Source organism: Triturus cristatus, chromosome 12 (genome assembly GCF_964204655.1).
Source record: "Triturus cristatus chromosome 12, aTriCri1.1, whole genome shotgun sequence".
In the NCBI taxonomy this organism is placed as follows: Eukaryota; Metazoa; Chordata; class Amphibia; order Caudata; family Salamandridae; genus Triturus; species Triturus cristatus.
This window is the reverse complement of record NC_140595.1, coordinates 169,051,895-169,069,058: the sequence shown is the minus strand read 5'-3', so window position 1 is coordinate 169,069,058 and position 17,164 is coordinate 169,051,895. Positions and strand designations below refer to the sequence as shown.

At 44.4% G+C, this 17,164-nt stretch overlaps 1 protein-coding gene across 2 annotated transcripts in view; it reads right to left on the bottom strand.

Annotated features, from left to right (window-relative positions):
• Positions 1-783: 783 nt before the first annotated feature.
• OTUD7B (OTU deubiquitinase 7B) overlaps positions 784-17,164 on the bottom strand; it is a 383,776-nt gene continuing 367,395 nt past the window's right edge. For both annotated transcript variants that reach the window (XM_085639066.1, XM_085639065.1), the window contains 2 exons: positions 8,124-8,208; positions 784-7,067 (listed from right to left, as the gene is read on the bottom strand). In XM_085639066.1, the coding sequence (XP_085495192.1) occupies positions 5,742-7,067; positions 8,124-8,208 (1,411 nt within the window). In that variant the 3' untranslated portion in view covers positions 784-5,741. The remainder of the gene's footprint in view (positions 7,068-8,123; positions 8,209-17,164) is intronic.

Sequence of the window (17,164 nt, the reverse complement as noted above, 5' to 3'; positions counted from 1 at the left end):
TCTAAAAACTCAGTTATAAATGCCTTTCCCTCAATTTCTTTCCATTTTTAGATATCAATAAATGTGCACCTAGGGAGGGTTTCACAGGTTGGTGGGACTGGAAACCAGAGTACAAAGAGACTTATACTTTACCACCCAATGACAAAGGATCGCACCTCCTTTACAATTTAAAATTTTTACTTTTGCTTATCACACATCTTCCAGAGATCACCCAGTTCGTCATCATAGCTCCCACACAAAGAATTCAGTGTTTTGAAATGTTAAAATGCATCCCACCATAGCCCTCCCAGGAAAATGTCCTGACCTGCCAGGTACAACTCTGAAACACCCGGTCTCAGCAACTTTCTTCAATTCAAGCTCAATTCACTTCCATGCTTGCCAAGCTATTGCACACATTTGAGCACCAAAATGAAACTCTGAACTTGACATTTTACATGAACCTCATCAAGAGAATATGCTCTTTCAATGTTCCTCTGTTCCCGTCATCTGCTTTTGTATTATTAACTATTGAACTAGTACAGATGTCTACTGCTTCTTCCGGCCGGATCTCCACACTAACACAAACACGACTTTGAACATTATTCCCTGAAGAGAAGAGACGTCAGATGTCGATCAGCCGAGCAACACAGAGAACATGGACTCTGTAAGTAGAGGCAATGTTATCGCTTACACCAATTTTGCAAACATATCATTCAGTATCTCAGCACAATCAAATTCCCTTAAACTTTAAATTCTGTGTAAGGAAGACTGGTCTTCTGAACCAATTTCAAGCAAACACGTGGCAATTTTTCCATAATAAGTACACTTTAGTCATCTTTGCACCTACAGTAGATTAAGGACAATGGGTAAGCTTGACATTTAACATAATTGCATAGATATGCTGTTGAAACCAAAAATGGGTTATTTTTTTAGTCTTTCATTAAGAAATGATACATGTTTTCACATGGTAATTTAACCCTGTACATATAACTGGAGTGATAAAAGATCCAGCTTGTGCTCTACAGTTAGAGGTTTGTGCAAACACTGCAGTGCTAAAGTAAATCCTCCACAGCCACGCTGGGAGAGAAGAGAGAACACATCAAAACATCAAATACACATTTGAGAGAAGATGCTAAACTCGCGTCAGTCATCGTTTTGCTCGTCTATGGCGGCAGTTTCATATATATATTTGATTTTATACGCCCCTCAGTTATCTTTTTTCTTTTTTTCTTTAGGAGTCACCTGGCTCATTTCCAACTGTTTTAAATGAAAATAAGAAGCGTCAAAGATGGGAAAGGAATCGACATCATCCGAAGGATCCGAGGTTGTATGGTTTGCTAAAGCTAGTTTTTACTGAAGTTTAATCTAGCAAGCGTCTCCAACATACTTCCAATCTGGTTTGTTACCGCTTGCCTCTAAAGGCCATGTGACCACAGAACTAAAGGCAGGCTGCATGGGAAAAAAGATTTTTTTCTTGAATATAAATCTCAATGTTTGGCCATGTAACCTGAAACTAGGATTTTAATTTCACCATCAAAATGGTTTAAAGGTATTATGGGATGCAACTGTTTCAATGGATGAGAAGGGAGGTTTTGAGAGACGAACAAGACATACTGATTTTCCCTCTAAGGCTAGTAAAACAGTTTAAATAGCGGAACCAATGGTTCCCAAGCCTAATAGATCAAGCATAGGGCATTCTTTGATTAAAAGCACTTTGACTACATCCCTCTTACTAAAGAGATTTAACTAGCAGTGGCACAGTAGGAAAGAAGATGTGCAAAATACTTAATTTGGGCCTTAATGCATACGGTCTACAATCAGGCACATGAATATGTAGAGCTTAACAACCAGAGTTTCAAGCATGAGGGTTACACTACACATCGCAAATTGGTAAGGAATTAATTTGGGGAGAACACATATCAACTGCTGTAACTGTAAGAAATGATCTCTGCATTTCATTTTTGGGATCGGAATGCCAATGGCATCTGTGCCACTCAAGGCCCTCCTGGCAGTACCAGTGTATTTTACCATAGCTGAAAGCCGACACAGATCTAGATCACAGTGCAGATGTTTTTTTTAAAATTGAGGATTTTGAAAAGATAAAATCATGCAAAATAAGACCTCAATAATAAGTTTACTTGTCGTCTTTAATAATAGCTTCTTTGCATCCTGTATTTTTTCTTCAGCTTCACTTCTTGAAATAAACCCAGCTGCAAAGCATGGACTCCAGAATGTGGTCTTACGGTGCCAGGGGTCACAGACGCACCCACCACACCCTACGGTGCCACCTCCACATGACAAGGGTGATTACATGTGGTGCTGCATTACCTCAGATACTTCCTGCCTCTATCAGGTAAGCAACATTATCTGGGGACAGGAGCAGCATTCAATAATAAAAAAAATATGAAAAGGAAATGCAATATTCCAACTGCACTAATTTTTGCAAAGGATAGTACATTCTTTTAATGGACTTTTTTCATTTGCAGACCCCTCATCCAACGAAAAAGTACTCTTAACAATTTCGAGAAGCAATGCTAGGACATTTCGGGACATAAAACTCACCCATCTCCAAAAAATGGCTTCCACACCCAAATCTTAATAGAATGCTGTAGGTAATACAGTAAAATGGGAATGCAACATTAAGCTAAAAATTGAATACTGAGCCAACAGTGGGCAAAAAATATGTTTTTTATTTCAAAGCCATGTGGCATTTAGAGAATTCATGGCAGATCAGAAGGCGAAGCCCAAAGCTCACTGACTGTTCTAGAAAAAGTTATGCCTACCATGAATGCTGATTTAAGGGTAATATGCATTTAAAGGAACAGATGTGCATTGTCTTAATAGTGAGTGAGCTAGCCCAATCACTCATAACTAAGTTACTCTTCTGTTGGGCAGGAGGCTAAGAACTGGAAGAGCACCAATCAGTGGAAACACTGAATTTTAGAGTGTAGCGATCTTTTGACAAGTGTTTAAATCTTTTGAGAAGATTGAATATGTGCTTCCTCTTCCAGCAATAGTCCACTGACATGTTTTCAAACTGTTGACATTCTGCAAGGCCTTTATTTCACCCATACCTATTGCCCTTGTTAGTGGGCAGCTAATCAGAAGAAAACACTGGCATCATCAGAGTATCAACCTTAACCTACATCATCTTGCAGTTCTCGACTCTCAACCAATATCTAGCTAAAAGCGATGCCACCAATAAAAGTAGATGTGCTCAGAATTGCAGTTCTGAGTCATACCATGGTCAAGAACCAGAGACGGCCACAATTCTTTAGCACTAAAGAGAGAATTTTCAATAGCGTCAAGAAAACTGTGAAATGAACAACTGATAAGTGGTTCATGAGCAGGTGGTGAAGATTTAAGAAGAGATGGAGACGTTTTTTCAACATCTTCGTGGAAACCTGTTACCTTACAATGAGCATGAAAAAAAAGAAAGAGAGTCGAGTATTGGCTGTAAAGTTTTAGCAACAGGAGAAGCTCTATTACAATACAGACGCGGGACACAGGCATTGTGGCAGTGCACCCACGCAAACCTGGAAGCGTATAGCAGTACTAAAAGTTTCAAAGTCGATTACTGAGAAACTAAACTAGCACTACACTTGCGGAATAAGAGGACCTTAGGGTGGTAATAGTTAATTTTTAAAAAGGGTTGTCTAACTGATCAGCTTGAGAGTAGACTCTTAACTTCAGAGTCGTGGTTCCAGTCACCATGGGTGTCTGGCAGCCAACGTGTCTTTGGCAGTCAAAGTAGTGCCAAAACAATTCCAGCCTCGATCCTGGGGATATTTCAAGAGATGAAGAGCTTGCAAAAGTGTCTATTAGATTTGAGATATCGCTGAAGGATTCAAGAAAATGAATGATTTTATACACCAGTTAAACTGCAGTATAAACCAGGTTACCTCCCTCACAAAAAAAGACAAAGAAACGGCAGAGCACCCGACACAGTAAAAAAAAAAAAATAACGTTACACTTCATGAACAGAACATTGCCCAGATCGCACTTTTATGTTTTCAACAGTTACAGTTGCAGTCTAAGCCCTGACCATATCAAAAATAGGATTCTATTTTTTTTATATCACTTGTTACTCTAAGGGCAAACTATGACTCAGCAAAATGGAGCCAAAATTACTTCTATCCACCAGAACAGAGGTAGTGTGGTAAGTCAGTGTAGCCCAGGTTAAAATCATGCTACAAGTTTCTTTTGTCAAGCACATTTCTTTAATCCAGGGAAAACTGCCGAGTCGATTTGGATTTTTCCTTCCAGTTCGGCAGGCCGCCCAAACAGCATTTCCACTTGTCCACACTATAAATTATTGCTGTGCACGTGAATCCAATGTACCTGTCTTGGACTTATGCTTACAAAGCAGGTTTGACTATTTGAAACAGGAACATTTTGTCAGTTTTTCCGCAAGAAAACTTGAACACTCGGTATTGCCAAAAAGAAAATTAACAACCAAGTAATTCTAAAATAAACACAATAGTCAAGCCCAATGAGAAAGAGTAGAGCTCTGAACCAAGCTGTAAAGAAGCATGCTCAGAGCTGCACTTGAGGGTGAGGGGAGGAAGCACACTTCCACTGCAGAATAGAAAGCAGTCTAAAGTTCTAATTTGTTTGAGTCCAATTGTCAATATTACTCTGCTCTTCGACAACCTTATACAAATTAATGTGCAAATACATAGCTCAATAAAAAGCAAAATAAATTAATGTAAAAAAATACTGAACTATTTAAATAGTAGCATTCAAATCCAGAAGGGCAAGATGCACTTGTAAGGATCAAAATCATTTGTCGTTGCAAACCTAGGTAGTTTGTGATCAAAGGGAATAGCACAGATCAACCTTATCCAGTCAAATTATAAGTTACTCTCACCTTCCTCATCAGGTTTTTGCTGTATATTCCTTGACCAGTAGCATTAAACGGAGATCAGATTGAATTCACAACATTTGTGAAAACGATCTTCTAGCAAGCATATAAAACTGTATAAAAAAAGAAATTGAGCCACCTTATCTAGTGTCTCAACCATAGTCAGATCGGTGACCCTGCCAATGATTATGCAACAGAGTTCCAAATCATTGCGTCATGCAAGCTCAGAGTTCTATTAATTAGGAATTACTCTCTGGGAGTGGCCATTTAGTGCGCATGAGGTTCAGTTTAATTTTAAGAGTTAGGCAGCAGCTTTACAAATTCTCCAAATAATCAGGGGACAGTATAATGGCAGTGCTAGCCCTTTTACGATTAAAAATTAAACAATCTGGCCGATGGTGCTGGGTTTCAATCTTGGAGGTTACCCAACCAAGAGCAGCCACTCCCAGATAGGGAGAAAATTATGCCTTGGGAGGTTTTAATCTCCGTTGCTTGTCAAGTGCCTGTGTCGAATAAAGTTGAGAGCCTGCAAATGTCAGTTTCATGCTAGTCAAGTCTCACCTTTTTTTCAAAACCACCAGACAATTTTGTTTGACTACAGGACTTAGCGTGCTTCCAGCCCATTCCCTTCAGATCTCAATCTAAGCATACTTCCTACAATGGCTTCAAACCTTCTAGCAACTTTCAGTCAACTGATAAATTCCCTCTCTCCAGTGAATCTCTTCTTTGGATTGCCACCACCAGAATACTTTAGTGGATCTGCTCTTGCAACCATCCCATTTACTCCCACCTGCCTCTGCAAAGGGGGTGAGGCGGGGGAAGAGCAAAATATTATTGCATTTCCCATGCATAATGGGTCCAGAATGAGAAATTAGTAAAAACAATTCATCCTAACTCTTCAAAACCTATGTATTTGTGCTTCAAGGATCAATTCTTTTCGTTTCAGTTCTGCCTTGAAACAGCAGGAACAGTAATTGCCAGTCTCAGGGTGCCCATAAAAGTTGCAGTTCGGTTGCTTGCATTTGGTCTGCTGAATGTTATAAATTACTCGACTTTTGCTTTTGTCAATGTTGGGTGCCTTTGGCAAGCTGTCCTGCTCTGTGTACTCCCTGCAGCTGTTGTTGTGTTGCGTACAGGCTGAGCCATCGTTCTCCACAGGGTAACTAGGAGGCAGGTCCATCTCCGAGGGCGAAAACCTTCCCAAATGGGAAGGGCTGTGTTGGTATGGGAGGGGACGCGCCTGTGTGCAATGTCGAGGCAAAGTAGCATAGGCGGGAAGGTTGCTACATGACCCACCAGCAACCTGCCGCCTGGTGTCTTGAAAGCTATGTGGATGAGAGCCATCCAAAGTGTTCACCAAAGAGGGTCTGGGAATTGTGAAGACCCCAGAGTAACTGGAAGGAAAATTTGCGGCTTTAGCACCAGCCTGGAGCTCTGTGTTCTGCAGGCTGTAACTGGGTGGTAACTGAGAAAAAGATGGATCCAGATCATCGCCTTGGGAGACACTGCTTTCCTGCTCTGGCTTCTTTGATGCAACACCATTCCCCAGAGCTTTCTTCTCCACTTCTTTCTGTTTCTGTTCAGCTACGAATCGATCCCGGGCATCTGCAAGGTAGCGTTCAATCATTTCTTCCTGGTAAGGCTGTCTGTTGCTGGTCTTCAGGAGACCAGCAAAGATGAACTTCCTCTCCCCTTGCATGGCAGCGCGGAGGATGCTCAAGCTCAATTTGACATCATTGCTATATTTATAAGGATCAGTCTGCTGCCTCTCTGTTGTTGGTTTATCTTGACATGATTTCTCTGAACCAGCACTCAAATCACTCTGGGATGCCTCCTCTTTACTGCCTTTCCTAGACTTGAGGGACCCTTTCTTCTTTTTCTCCAGGGTGGCGTCCCCTTGGCCATTGGTCGCGCCACCTTTTCCACTCTTGCTGTGCATCAGTCCGCCCATGTTCTTCTTCAGCTTACTTCCCAAACTTTTTCCAAAGCTGCCCAACTTGTTTGCCACGGAGTCTGCCCTTTTTTTATCCTTGTCTTTTTCTTTATCCTTCTCCTTTTCTCGCTCTTTCTTTGGTTTCTCTTTTTCCTTGCTGCTTTTGCTGCCGCCGTTACTGGTGGAGCTGCTGCAGACGGACTCTTTGTCAGATTCTCCAGATTCAGCAGCTGACCGGACATCATCGCCCGCTGATGCAGTGGGAGACTCTGGTTGTGCAAGAGGTGCTTGCTAAAAATAAAATAAAAACAAAACAAATGCGGTTTAGAAGCTAGCGTTAAGTTATTCAAAACTTCAGGTTCAAGTGCAGCAAATTACAAAACTATTCTTTGGCCCCATTTGAGCAGAGGGGTCAAACAAGTATTAGTACTGCAGTTATAAAGCAATGGCTCATGTTCATCGTACACAGACACTCCATATGTCTGAGTTGCTGGAGAACTGGAGAGTTCGTTTATGCAATGGATTGCTCTAGGCTACTTCGATGTATTCTTCCAACTCCCATTGCAATCTCCCATAGACTATTCTGATCAAAGTACACTCAGTCGGTATACACTAATTTCTTTATTATGTGCACGCCTTATACAAATATTTTTTTACTGCACCTCGCATTGTTTAGCACTTTGTTAGCACGTGAATGCAAGCTGCCTTTTGCCTTTTCTATCACGATGACCTCACCAAAGCTGGCAAACTCAAACTCTGCTCTTGTGAAACTTCGAGCAGCCAGCTTGCTTTCAGCATGAACATACATGAAATTTTGTTTCGAAATGTTCCTTCCCAATGCTAGCATTCTGATCCATATTCAAAAATCTTAAAAGTACACACACACACATACGTAAACCCAAACATACACACATGTACGTACAAACACACACACGTACACAAAATACACACCAAAATACACAGTATAACTCACACCCTTGTCAAAGGAACCAAAAAGGAGCATTCACACTGCTTCACCACCATCTTATTAAATTGCAGTAATACCATACAAATGTTACATGGATTGTACAATACCCTTTCAAGGGCATCCATTATGCCAGAATACATCACTGATACAGTCGTTATGTTGAAAATTCCACTGGGAGAAAACTCCCACTATCAATAAACTCAGCTCTAAAAAAAAATATTACGGCAAATGCTCACAAAAACATTTGGAGACAGGTGACAAGCGCAATATGTTAAAAACTAGCTAATGCCACAAGTCTCTCCGACCATACTTTCTTTCTCAACAGCGCATACAATGAACTAAAACCCAACAGTTTATAACGAATAACGTATTAACCTTACCTGCATTTCACAAGGCAATGTGAGCCATGTAACAGTCATGTAGCTGTGCAGAAGATTTAATTTTGCTTCCAGTGATAAGGTTACGCTGCAGAAAAGTGTCAAATGTAGAATTGTAAATTAAATGCTCTTCACTTAAGAATCTGACACTTTCACAAATAACAAGCAAACTGAGTTAACAACAGCCTGGAGATGGAACAGGATCCAAGGCATTCCGTAGTTAAACCAACAGTGCACACACATTCAAGTGAAAAACAAGTAGTTTCAGAAGGTTTTCCGAATGCCACTTGGATGGTATCCTAGCCATGATGACATTATCTACCTTCTATCGATAGTAATTATATTCAATCCATTTTGGCAATTGAATCTATGTGTTTTTTAGATGTTGAGGTTGAACATATTTGGGATTTCTGTGAGGCGCTCTGGCGTGCACAGCTGTTAGACTTCAAAAGAAGGAAGGGTGTGGCGTGGTGGGAGTGAGAAGAAAATAGATGGCAAATTACAAAATCAGTTCAAGTAACCCCCCTCATCAAAAAGCTGGATGCCGACCCAAGTGATCTCAGTAACTACAGACCTATAACTAACCTCCCTCTGCTTGCTAAAAACCATTGAAAAATGCATGATTGCGCAACTCAACACCCCCATTGAAAAATACAACATACAGGTTTCAGGAAAAGCTGCAGTACAGAAACTGCCTTACTGAAAATCTTCACAGATCTCTGGACGAAGAACAGGCCTGCCTCCTAGTCCTCCTGTATTTATCAGCCGCCTTTGACACTGTCAACCATGACATCCTCCTAAACACCTTCACGAAGAGAGCAGGCATCAATTATTATTATTATTAGACCGATTTGTAGCGCGCACAGCTACCCCAGCAACGGGGCGTCCCAGCGCGGCCCTGATCAAGACCAACAACCAGGAGACAGACGCAAGATGACAGCTAAACATATAAAGCTTTAGCAGGGCCAGAGAAGAGCCAGGTTTTTATAGCTTTGCGAAAGGCCAAGTGCTTCTGAATAATTCTGATAGAGACCGGTAATGAGTTCCAGAATTTGGCGGCTAAATTCTGAAAGGAGCGGCCACCTGCTCTGGCTTTGAAGACGCGGGGGGTACAAACCAGGGCGCAGCCAGCCGATCTTAATAGGCGTCGTGGGGTGTAAGGCTTAAGTAGATTGGCCAAGCCCATAGGGGCCTGACCAGATAGGATTTTATGTGCCACACATAGAGCCTTAAACTGGATGCGCTTTTCCACAGGAAGCCAGTGCAATTTAGGAAGCAAAGCGGTCACTGAGCTCGACCTAGGAAGTCCTACCAGCAGCCGCGCAGCGGCATTCTGGACCCGCTGCGGACACTTAATACTGGCCATATTAGCGCCCAGATAAAGTACGTTACCATAGTCCAGCCTAGATAAAATTAGGGCCCGGACTATGGTTTGGCGCACTTTGGGGGGGAAAAAAGCCAATCACGGGTCTTAGGCCACGTAGAATCCCAAAACACACCCCAGCCACAGTTTTGGATTGCGCTTCAAACGTCAAACCGTGATCAAACCATATCCCAAGGTTCTTTACCACCTTTTTGGGAGAGGGCGCAGGTTTAAAACGCTCAGGCCAACACTGTTCGGACCATAGTTCGCGATCCTTCCCAAACAGTAAGATCTCTGATTTGCTGGCATTGAGCTGCAGAAAGTCACCCGCCATCCAGTCCGCCACTGCTAGAAGATCCTCCTTAAATTTCCCCAGGCTGACATCACAGTTCTTAGAGAAGAAGATCAGCAGTTGGGTGTCAACAGCATATGATACCAATACAAGCCCTCTGCTTTTAGCTACCGCAGCCAGGGGGCGAACATAGATATTAAACAAAAGTGGGCTCAAAACGGAGCCCTGCGGTACTCCCTGATGCAGGGCAAACTCCTGGGAATGAAACGGAGGCATAGAGACTTGAAAAGACCTTTCCTCCAAGAAGGAGCGGAACCAGCCCAAGGCCTCGCCCTCAACACCAATTTCCTGCAAACGGAATAATAAAATTGCATGTGATATGGTGTCGAAGGACCAGAGCCACGGAGTCACCCCTATCCAGACTATCCCTGACAGCTTCTGATACTGCCAACAGTGCAGACTCGGTCCCATGACGCACACGGAAGCCATGTTGCGAGGGGTCCAGAATGGCATTTTGATCTATATACTCCGAAAGAACAGAGTTGACATGAGATTCTGTCACCTTGGCCAGGAACGGGAGCAGGGAAATAGGCGGATAATTGCCCGGTTCCACAGGGCCAGAGAGGGTTTCTTAAGTAAAGGCACAACTTTGGCATGTTTCCAAACCCTGGGAACCGCTGCAGAAGACAAGGATAAATTCACTAACCCCACAGCCCAACGGGAGATCACGGAGTGGAGTTAGAAGATAGAGAAGGAAAGGATACCAGACTACGACCCGCTATGGAGCCAGAAGTAATAGAAGACTCACTCCCAGCACACAGATCTACCGGCGGCAGGTTGGAATAGATCTGCTCAACCTTATCCAAGAAGTGATGACCCAGCTCACTACACTGTTGGTTGGAGATAATCGAGGAGGATACCACAGAACCTGCACTTTTCATACTTTTGAGCAGGGCAAATACCGACTTGGCAGGATTAGTGCTTGCCAAGATTTCTTTAGCCACGTACTCAGCTCGCACCTTCCGGATAAGGCGGTGATACTGTTTAATGGCGGCCCGATATTCCCGCTTAGCCGAGATGTCATAAGAACGTCTCCAGACACGTTCCAGCTGCTTACAACCCTTTTTGGCTGAGACAAGTGATGTATCAAACCAAGGGTTGGAGGACCCTCTACCTTTTACTCCCAGGCGGGCCGGGATACAAGTATCCAGGCCGAAAACAACCCATTCATGGAAGCAAGAAGTTGCTGCCTCCAAGTCACAGGGCATAAGAGGTCTACTATAAGCCAAACAGGTCGAAAGTTGGCAAAGATCTAATTTATGCCAAGGACGCTTCAGTACGGGGACAGAGCGTAGGCGAACAACTTTACCCTGCAATCGCAGCGCAAAAGAGACTAGAAAATGATCCGTCCAGGCCAGGGGAAGTGGAGGGGAGACCTGTAGAGGATGTAAATTCGAGAATATAGGGTCTAACAGGTGCTCTGCCTCATGAGTACTCGCAGAGACGCATTGTACCAACTGAAAGGCCTCCATATCTGCCAGAAGGTTCGAAATCTCCGCTTTCTCATGCATCTCAAAGTGAAGGTTGAGATCCCCTAAAATAGTAAAATTCGACGCCCTGCCCGCATAGAGTGCAATTCTATTCAGAAAGTCCTCCCTAAAGCCTGTAGCGGGACCCGGGGGACGGTAGACTAAGAGGCCTGACATAGTGAAATTGGGGGTCAGCATAACTTTAAACGCTGCACTTTCACAATCCGTAATTGTTTCTTTTATAAAACTACAGTTATAAACATCTTTAATAATTAGTGCGATACCGCCACCACGCCCCACCTCTCTATTAACTGTCTTCAGCACATAGCCCTGTGGAAGGGCAAGCCAGGGTACAGTCACTGAGTCCTGCGTAAGCCAGGTCTCAGTTAAGAATACAACGTCCGGGGCCTCATCAGAAAGTAAGTCGAACACCTCCGCATGGTGTTTCAGGAGGGACCGACAGTTCAAGCTAAAAAACTTGAACTCAGTGGCCTCAGGTGCAGAGGACGCTCTATCAGTTCCTGATAGCTGGAATAAACAGGACTTACACTTATGGGAAGCAACCTGGGGCTCCCAGCGTGGCGCAGAGCACTTCACCTCCAGCTCCAACAGCTCCGCACGCGAGTAACAGATGGGATCGGAGGGGGCTCGGGCAAGGTGCCTGGCGACCACAACTGACGTGCACGGACGGGCGGAGACGGGCTTGCCTTAGGCGCGCCTTCGTCGCGCCCGCGGCACCCGCTGCGTGGCCGCAGTAGTGCCGGCATTTGTAGGTCGCGTTGCCAACAACTAGCCCGTCAACCCACACCCAACCAAGATGGCGCCTAACCTCCTCCCAGCCCCTCCGCTACTACCGCCATCAGCACACTTGCCATATTACATCCTAATTATACAAATGGCTGCACTTAGCAAAAACACACTTTACCACAGAAACGTTTTAAAAAGTGCCGACAGTGGGCAGGAAAGAGAATTTAACTGGAAGTATAGTGTTATGCATCACCAGGCAGTGCTCTAACCTATAAAAAATAAATGGCATGTGGATATGGACAGAGTAAACTAAAGGGCAGACTAAATATGCTACATCTGATGCATCTCTGGAAGCTGCAATAATAGACTGTCTCAGGTAAGGCTGTGGAACTGAGAATGGTACATTTTGCTTAACATATTTCAGGTATTTTAGGTAGAAACTATGTATTATTTCAAAGGAAGCAAACAGAAATCAGAAGACCACAGTCATCCTAAGGGTGAAGTGCTGCATGAGTAGAAACTCTTCCTCCTGATAGATGAACACAGACAAGAGGGCAGGGAAAGAAAGGATGCATCAAAGAAAAAAAAGAGCCACAGATTAGATTCCAAACTCACCAGCTTGATAGTGCAGTGCACACAAAGCTTAAGGGACCACGAGTCAAGTTTTAATAAGGCTAACCTAGTCTTTCATCTTCTGGAGTACCTTTAAATTGTATAGTAGTAAAAAACATTATTTCCAACGCTTAGAAACTGCAAAAAATACGGGGCTGGAAAAGGAATATGCTACTTACCAGTATGCATCTGTTCTTGGCATGTAGAGCTGCAGATCTATACACTGTGCATAGATCGCCATCTGGTGTTGGGCCCGGATGTTTGCAGTTTGTTTTTCCTCTTGGAAAGTCTGTGTAAGTCACGAGGTCGGTGACTCCTCCATTGGTTCGTATTGCGCATGGGCTTCGGCTCCATCCTCAGATTGTTTTTCGCCAGCAGGGAAAGATGGAGCGTAGTAATAACAGTAAAGAAACCCATGTGTGTTGTATCTAAATAAGATAGACTGGAACGGATACAGGTAGCCGGGGAGGCGGGTGGGCGTGTATAGATCTGCAGCTCTACATGCCAAGAACAGATGCATACTGGTAAGTAGCATATTCCGTTCGAGGCATATGAGCTGCAGATTATACACTGTGCATAGACTATATAGCAGTACCCAACCCTAGCGGAGACCACCGGCATCCGTTGCAGTTGTTTGGAACAGTGTTTTTAGTACAGCCTGGCCCACACTAGCTTGTTGCTTGGTTTGCACATCTACACAGTAATGTTTTGTGAAAGTGTGCGGTGTTGACCATGTTGCTGCTTTGCAGATGTCATCTAGTGGTATGTTTCCTAGAAAAGCCATAGAAGCCCCTATCTTCCTTGTAGAGTGGGCTTTAGGGGGAACAGATAGCGTTCGTTTTGCTTTGTGGTAGCAAATCTGTATGCATTTTACAATCCACCTAGCTATCCCTGATTTAGAAATAGGGTTGCCTTTATGTGGTGGAGAGAAAGAGACAAATAGCTGTTTGGTTTTTCTGAAAGGTTGTGTTCTTTGGATGTAGTAAAGTAAGGCCCTTTTAACATCCAGTGTATGTAAAACCCTTTCCGCAACGGTTTGAGGTTGTGAGAAAAAGACTGGTAATTCTACCGACTGGTTTAGATGGAATGGAGAAATGACTTTGTGTAGAAATTTTGGGTTGGTGCGGAGTACAACCTTGTTCTGATGCATTTGGAGTAAAGGTTCCTGTATAGTGAGTGCTTGTATTTCACTAACCCTTCTAAGGGAAGTGATGGCCACTAGAAAAGCTGTTTTCCATGTGAGAAATTGCAGCTCACATTTATGTAATGGTTCGAAAGGGGGTCCCATTAGCCTTGTGAGAACTATATTCAAGTTACAGACAGGTGAGGGTGGTACTCTGGGTGGAATTACTCTTTTGAGGCCTTCCATAAAGGCCTTGATGGCAGGCACCCTGAAAAGTGTTAAGTGCTGCCTGTTCTGTAAGTAAGCAGCAATTGCTGCGAGGTGTAACCGAATGGATGTATATGCTAGGTTACACCTTTGTAGATGGAGCAAGTAACATATGATGTGCTGTATGGACACATTTAGAGGGTTGATTGTGTTGTTGTGGCAGTAAACAACAAATCTTTTCCACTTTGCAGCATAGCATGCCCTAGTAGTAGGGCGTCTAGCTTCCCTGATAATATTCATGCAATCAGGGGGAAGGTTAAGGTATCCAAATTCTAGGACCTCAGGAGCCAGATGGCAAGGTTGAGCTGAGCTGGGTCCGGGTGCCTGATCTCTCCATGGTTCTGGGTTAGGAGGCATGGTGAGAGGTGCAACTTTTGGTGTGGTACTACCGAGAGTTCCAGCAGTGTGGTGTACCGCGGTTGTCTGGCCCATGTTGGAGCTACTAGGATCAGTGTTAGGGAATGCTGTTGTAGCTTTCGCACCACTAATGGAATTAGTGGGAGAGGTGGAAAAGCGTATGCAAATTTGTTTGACCAGTTCATCCATATCGGATTGCCTTTGGACAATGGGTGTGGATATCTGGCGGCGAAGCTTGGGCATTTTTTGTTGTCGTGGGTGGCGAATAGGTCTATGTGTGGATGCCCCACATCTGAAAGAACGGGTGAAGTTCCCATTCGTGAATCTGTTGCGTTTGTCTGCTGAGCAGATCTGCCATGGTGTTTTGGACTCCTGGGACGTGTTGGGCCAGGAGAAAGATTTTCTGTGGAATTGCCCATCTCCATATGCTCTGTGCTAATTGAGAGAGCTGTGGAGAGTGTGTGCCCCCCTGTTTTTGAATGTAGTACATGGCAGTCATGTTGTCTGTGCGAATGAGGTCTGCCTTGCCTGAAATCTGCGTCTGGAAGGATTTTAGGGCTAGGAAGATTGCCAGTAACTCCAGATGGTTGATGTGGAGTAACTTCTGTTGCGGCGTCCATGTGCCCTGTACTGTGAGATGTAACAGATGAGCTCCCCAGCCGGACAGCGATGCGTCTGTTGTTAGGATTATTTGTGGGACCGAGTCCAGGAACGGTCGGACCTTTGGAAAGGTTTGTGGTGTTCCACCACTGTAGAGAGCGATGGGTGCGACCGTCTACCAACACCAGATTTGTCAGTTGCCCCTGGGCCTGGTTCCACTGGCGCGCTAAACACTCTTGGAGTGGACGCATCTGGAGTCTTGCATGGGGCACTATGAAGATGCAAGAGGCCATCATCCATATCAGTGGCATAAACACCATTGCTGGGAGAGAGTGTTGACATGAATTTTTGACGCAGAGCCTGTATATTTGCAATCCTGGCAGGATTGGGATAGGCTATGGCTTTTGAGGTGTCTATGGTGGCACCGAGGTATTGTTTTGTGTGTGATGGTACCAGGTGGGACTTTTGGTGGTTCACCGTGAAACCTAGCTGGTGAAGTAGTTGGATTGTAGCGGCGGTGTGTTGCACACATTGTTCGTAGGACGTGGCTTTTATTAGCCAGTCGTCCAAATACGGGAAGACGTGAATGTGCTGTCTTCTGAGATGTGCCGCCACTACTGCTAGGCACTTGGTGAATACCCTTGGTGCTGTTGTTACCCCGAACGGGAGCACCTTGAACTGGTAGTGTTGCCCGTCCACTACAAATCTGAGGTACTTTCTGTGAGCATGGTGTATTGGAATGTGAAAGTATGCGTCTTTCAAGTCCAGAGTGGTGAGAAAGTCGTTCTGGGAGAGGAGTGGAAGAACCTGTTGAAGGGTTACCATGTGGAAATGGTCTAAATGTATGTAAGTATTTAGAGGCCTAAGATCTAGGATAGATCGTAGAGTCTCGTCTCTCTTTGGAATCAGAAAGTACAGGGAGTAGACACCTAAATTTTGTTGATTGATGGGGACCTGCTCTATGGCTTGTTTTTGCAGGAGGGAGACTACCTCCTGTTTTAGTAACGTGGCATGTTCTTGAGACATTGGGCATTGCCTGGGCGGAATGTTTGGGGGGGTAGATGTTAATTCTAGGCAATACCCTGAATGAATAATTTGGGTCACCCATCTGTCTGAGGTGATTGTCTCCCAGACGTGAAGGAAATGTTGTATTCTGCCCCCGACCGGAGTGGAATGGTCTGGAGGGAGCGGGGAAAAGTCATTGGGTAGGCGGTGTGGCAGAGCGGGCGGTATTTGTCTTGCCTCTGCCTTTATTATAATTACCTCTGTATCCGCCTCTTTGATAACCCTTTGTGAAGGTAGACTGAGGAGCGAATTTGTAGGACATGGATGCACTATCCGAGGAGTAGCCCCTGCCCGTGCCCCGAAAGGAAGAGCGGCGAAAGGAGCGCCTAGGAGTGTGTGACTGTAGGGCTCCCATGGATTTCGCCTTATCAGTATCTTTCTTCATCTTTTCGAGGGCTTCATCAACTTTTGGGCCAAATAGATGATGTTGGTCGAATGGGTGGTTCAATATGGAGGCTTGTACCTCAGGTTTAAAACCTGAAACTCTTAGCCAGGCATGGCGACAGAGAAGGGCACTGGTGTTTATGGCCCTGGAGGCTGTATCTGCCGCATCTAGGGCACAGCGTATAGAGGTATTAGTTATTGTTTTTCCCTCTTGGATCAATTCATTAGCCCTATTTCTGTATTTTTCAGGGAGATGGTGCAAGATGGTCTCTAACTCATCATAATGCGCCCTGTCGTATCTGGCCAATAGCGCTTGCGTGTTGGCGATACGCCATATATTGGCGGCTTGTGACGCAGTGCGCTTCCCTGACGCGTCTAGGAGCTTGGACTCTTTGTCAGGTGGTGGTGCTTCGCCTGACGCCTGAGATTTTGAACGCTTCCTAGTTGTAGATACCACTAAGGAATCCAGTGGTGCAGGGCCTTTAATGTATGAAGGATCTGTGGGGGCGGCTTTATATTTTTTCTCTATACGGGGTTTAGGACCCTGGCCCTGACTGGGTCTTTAAAAACCTCTGGTGCATGTTTGATTACTCCTTTTAACATAGGTAGAATGGCAGTAGACCTATGTGCATTATCGAAGGTGTCTAGGAGAAAATCTTCCTCCACTGGGTCAGTATGTAACTCCACCCCGTGGTAATGTGCCGC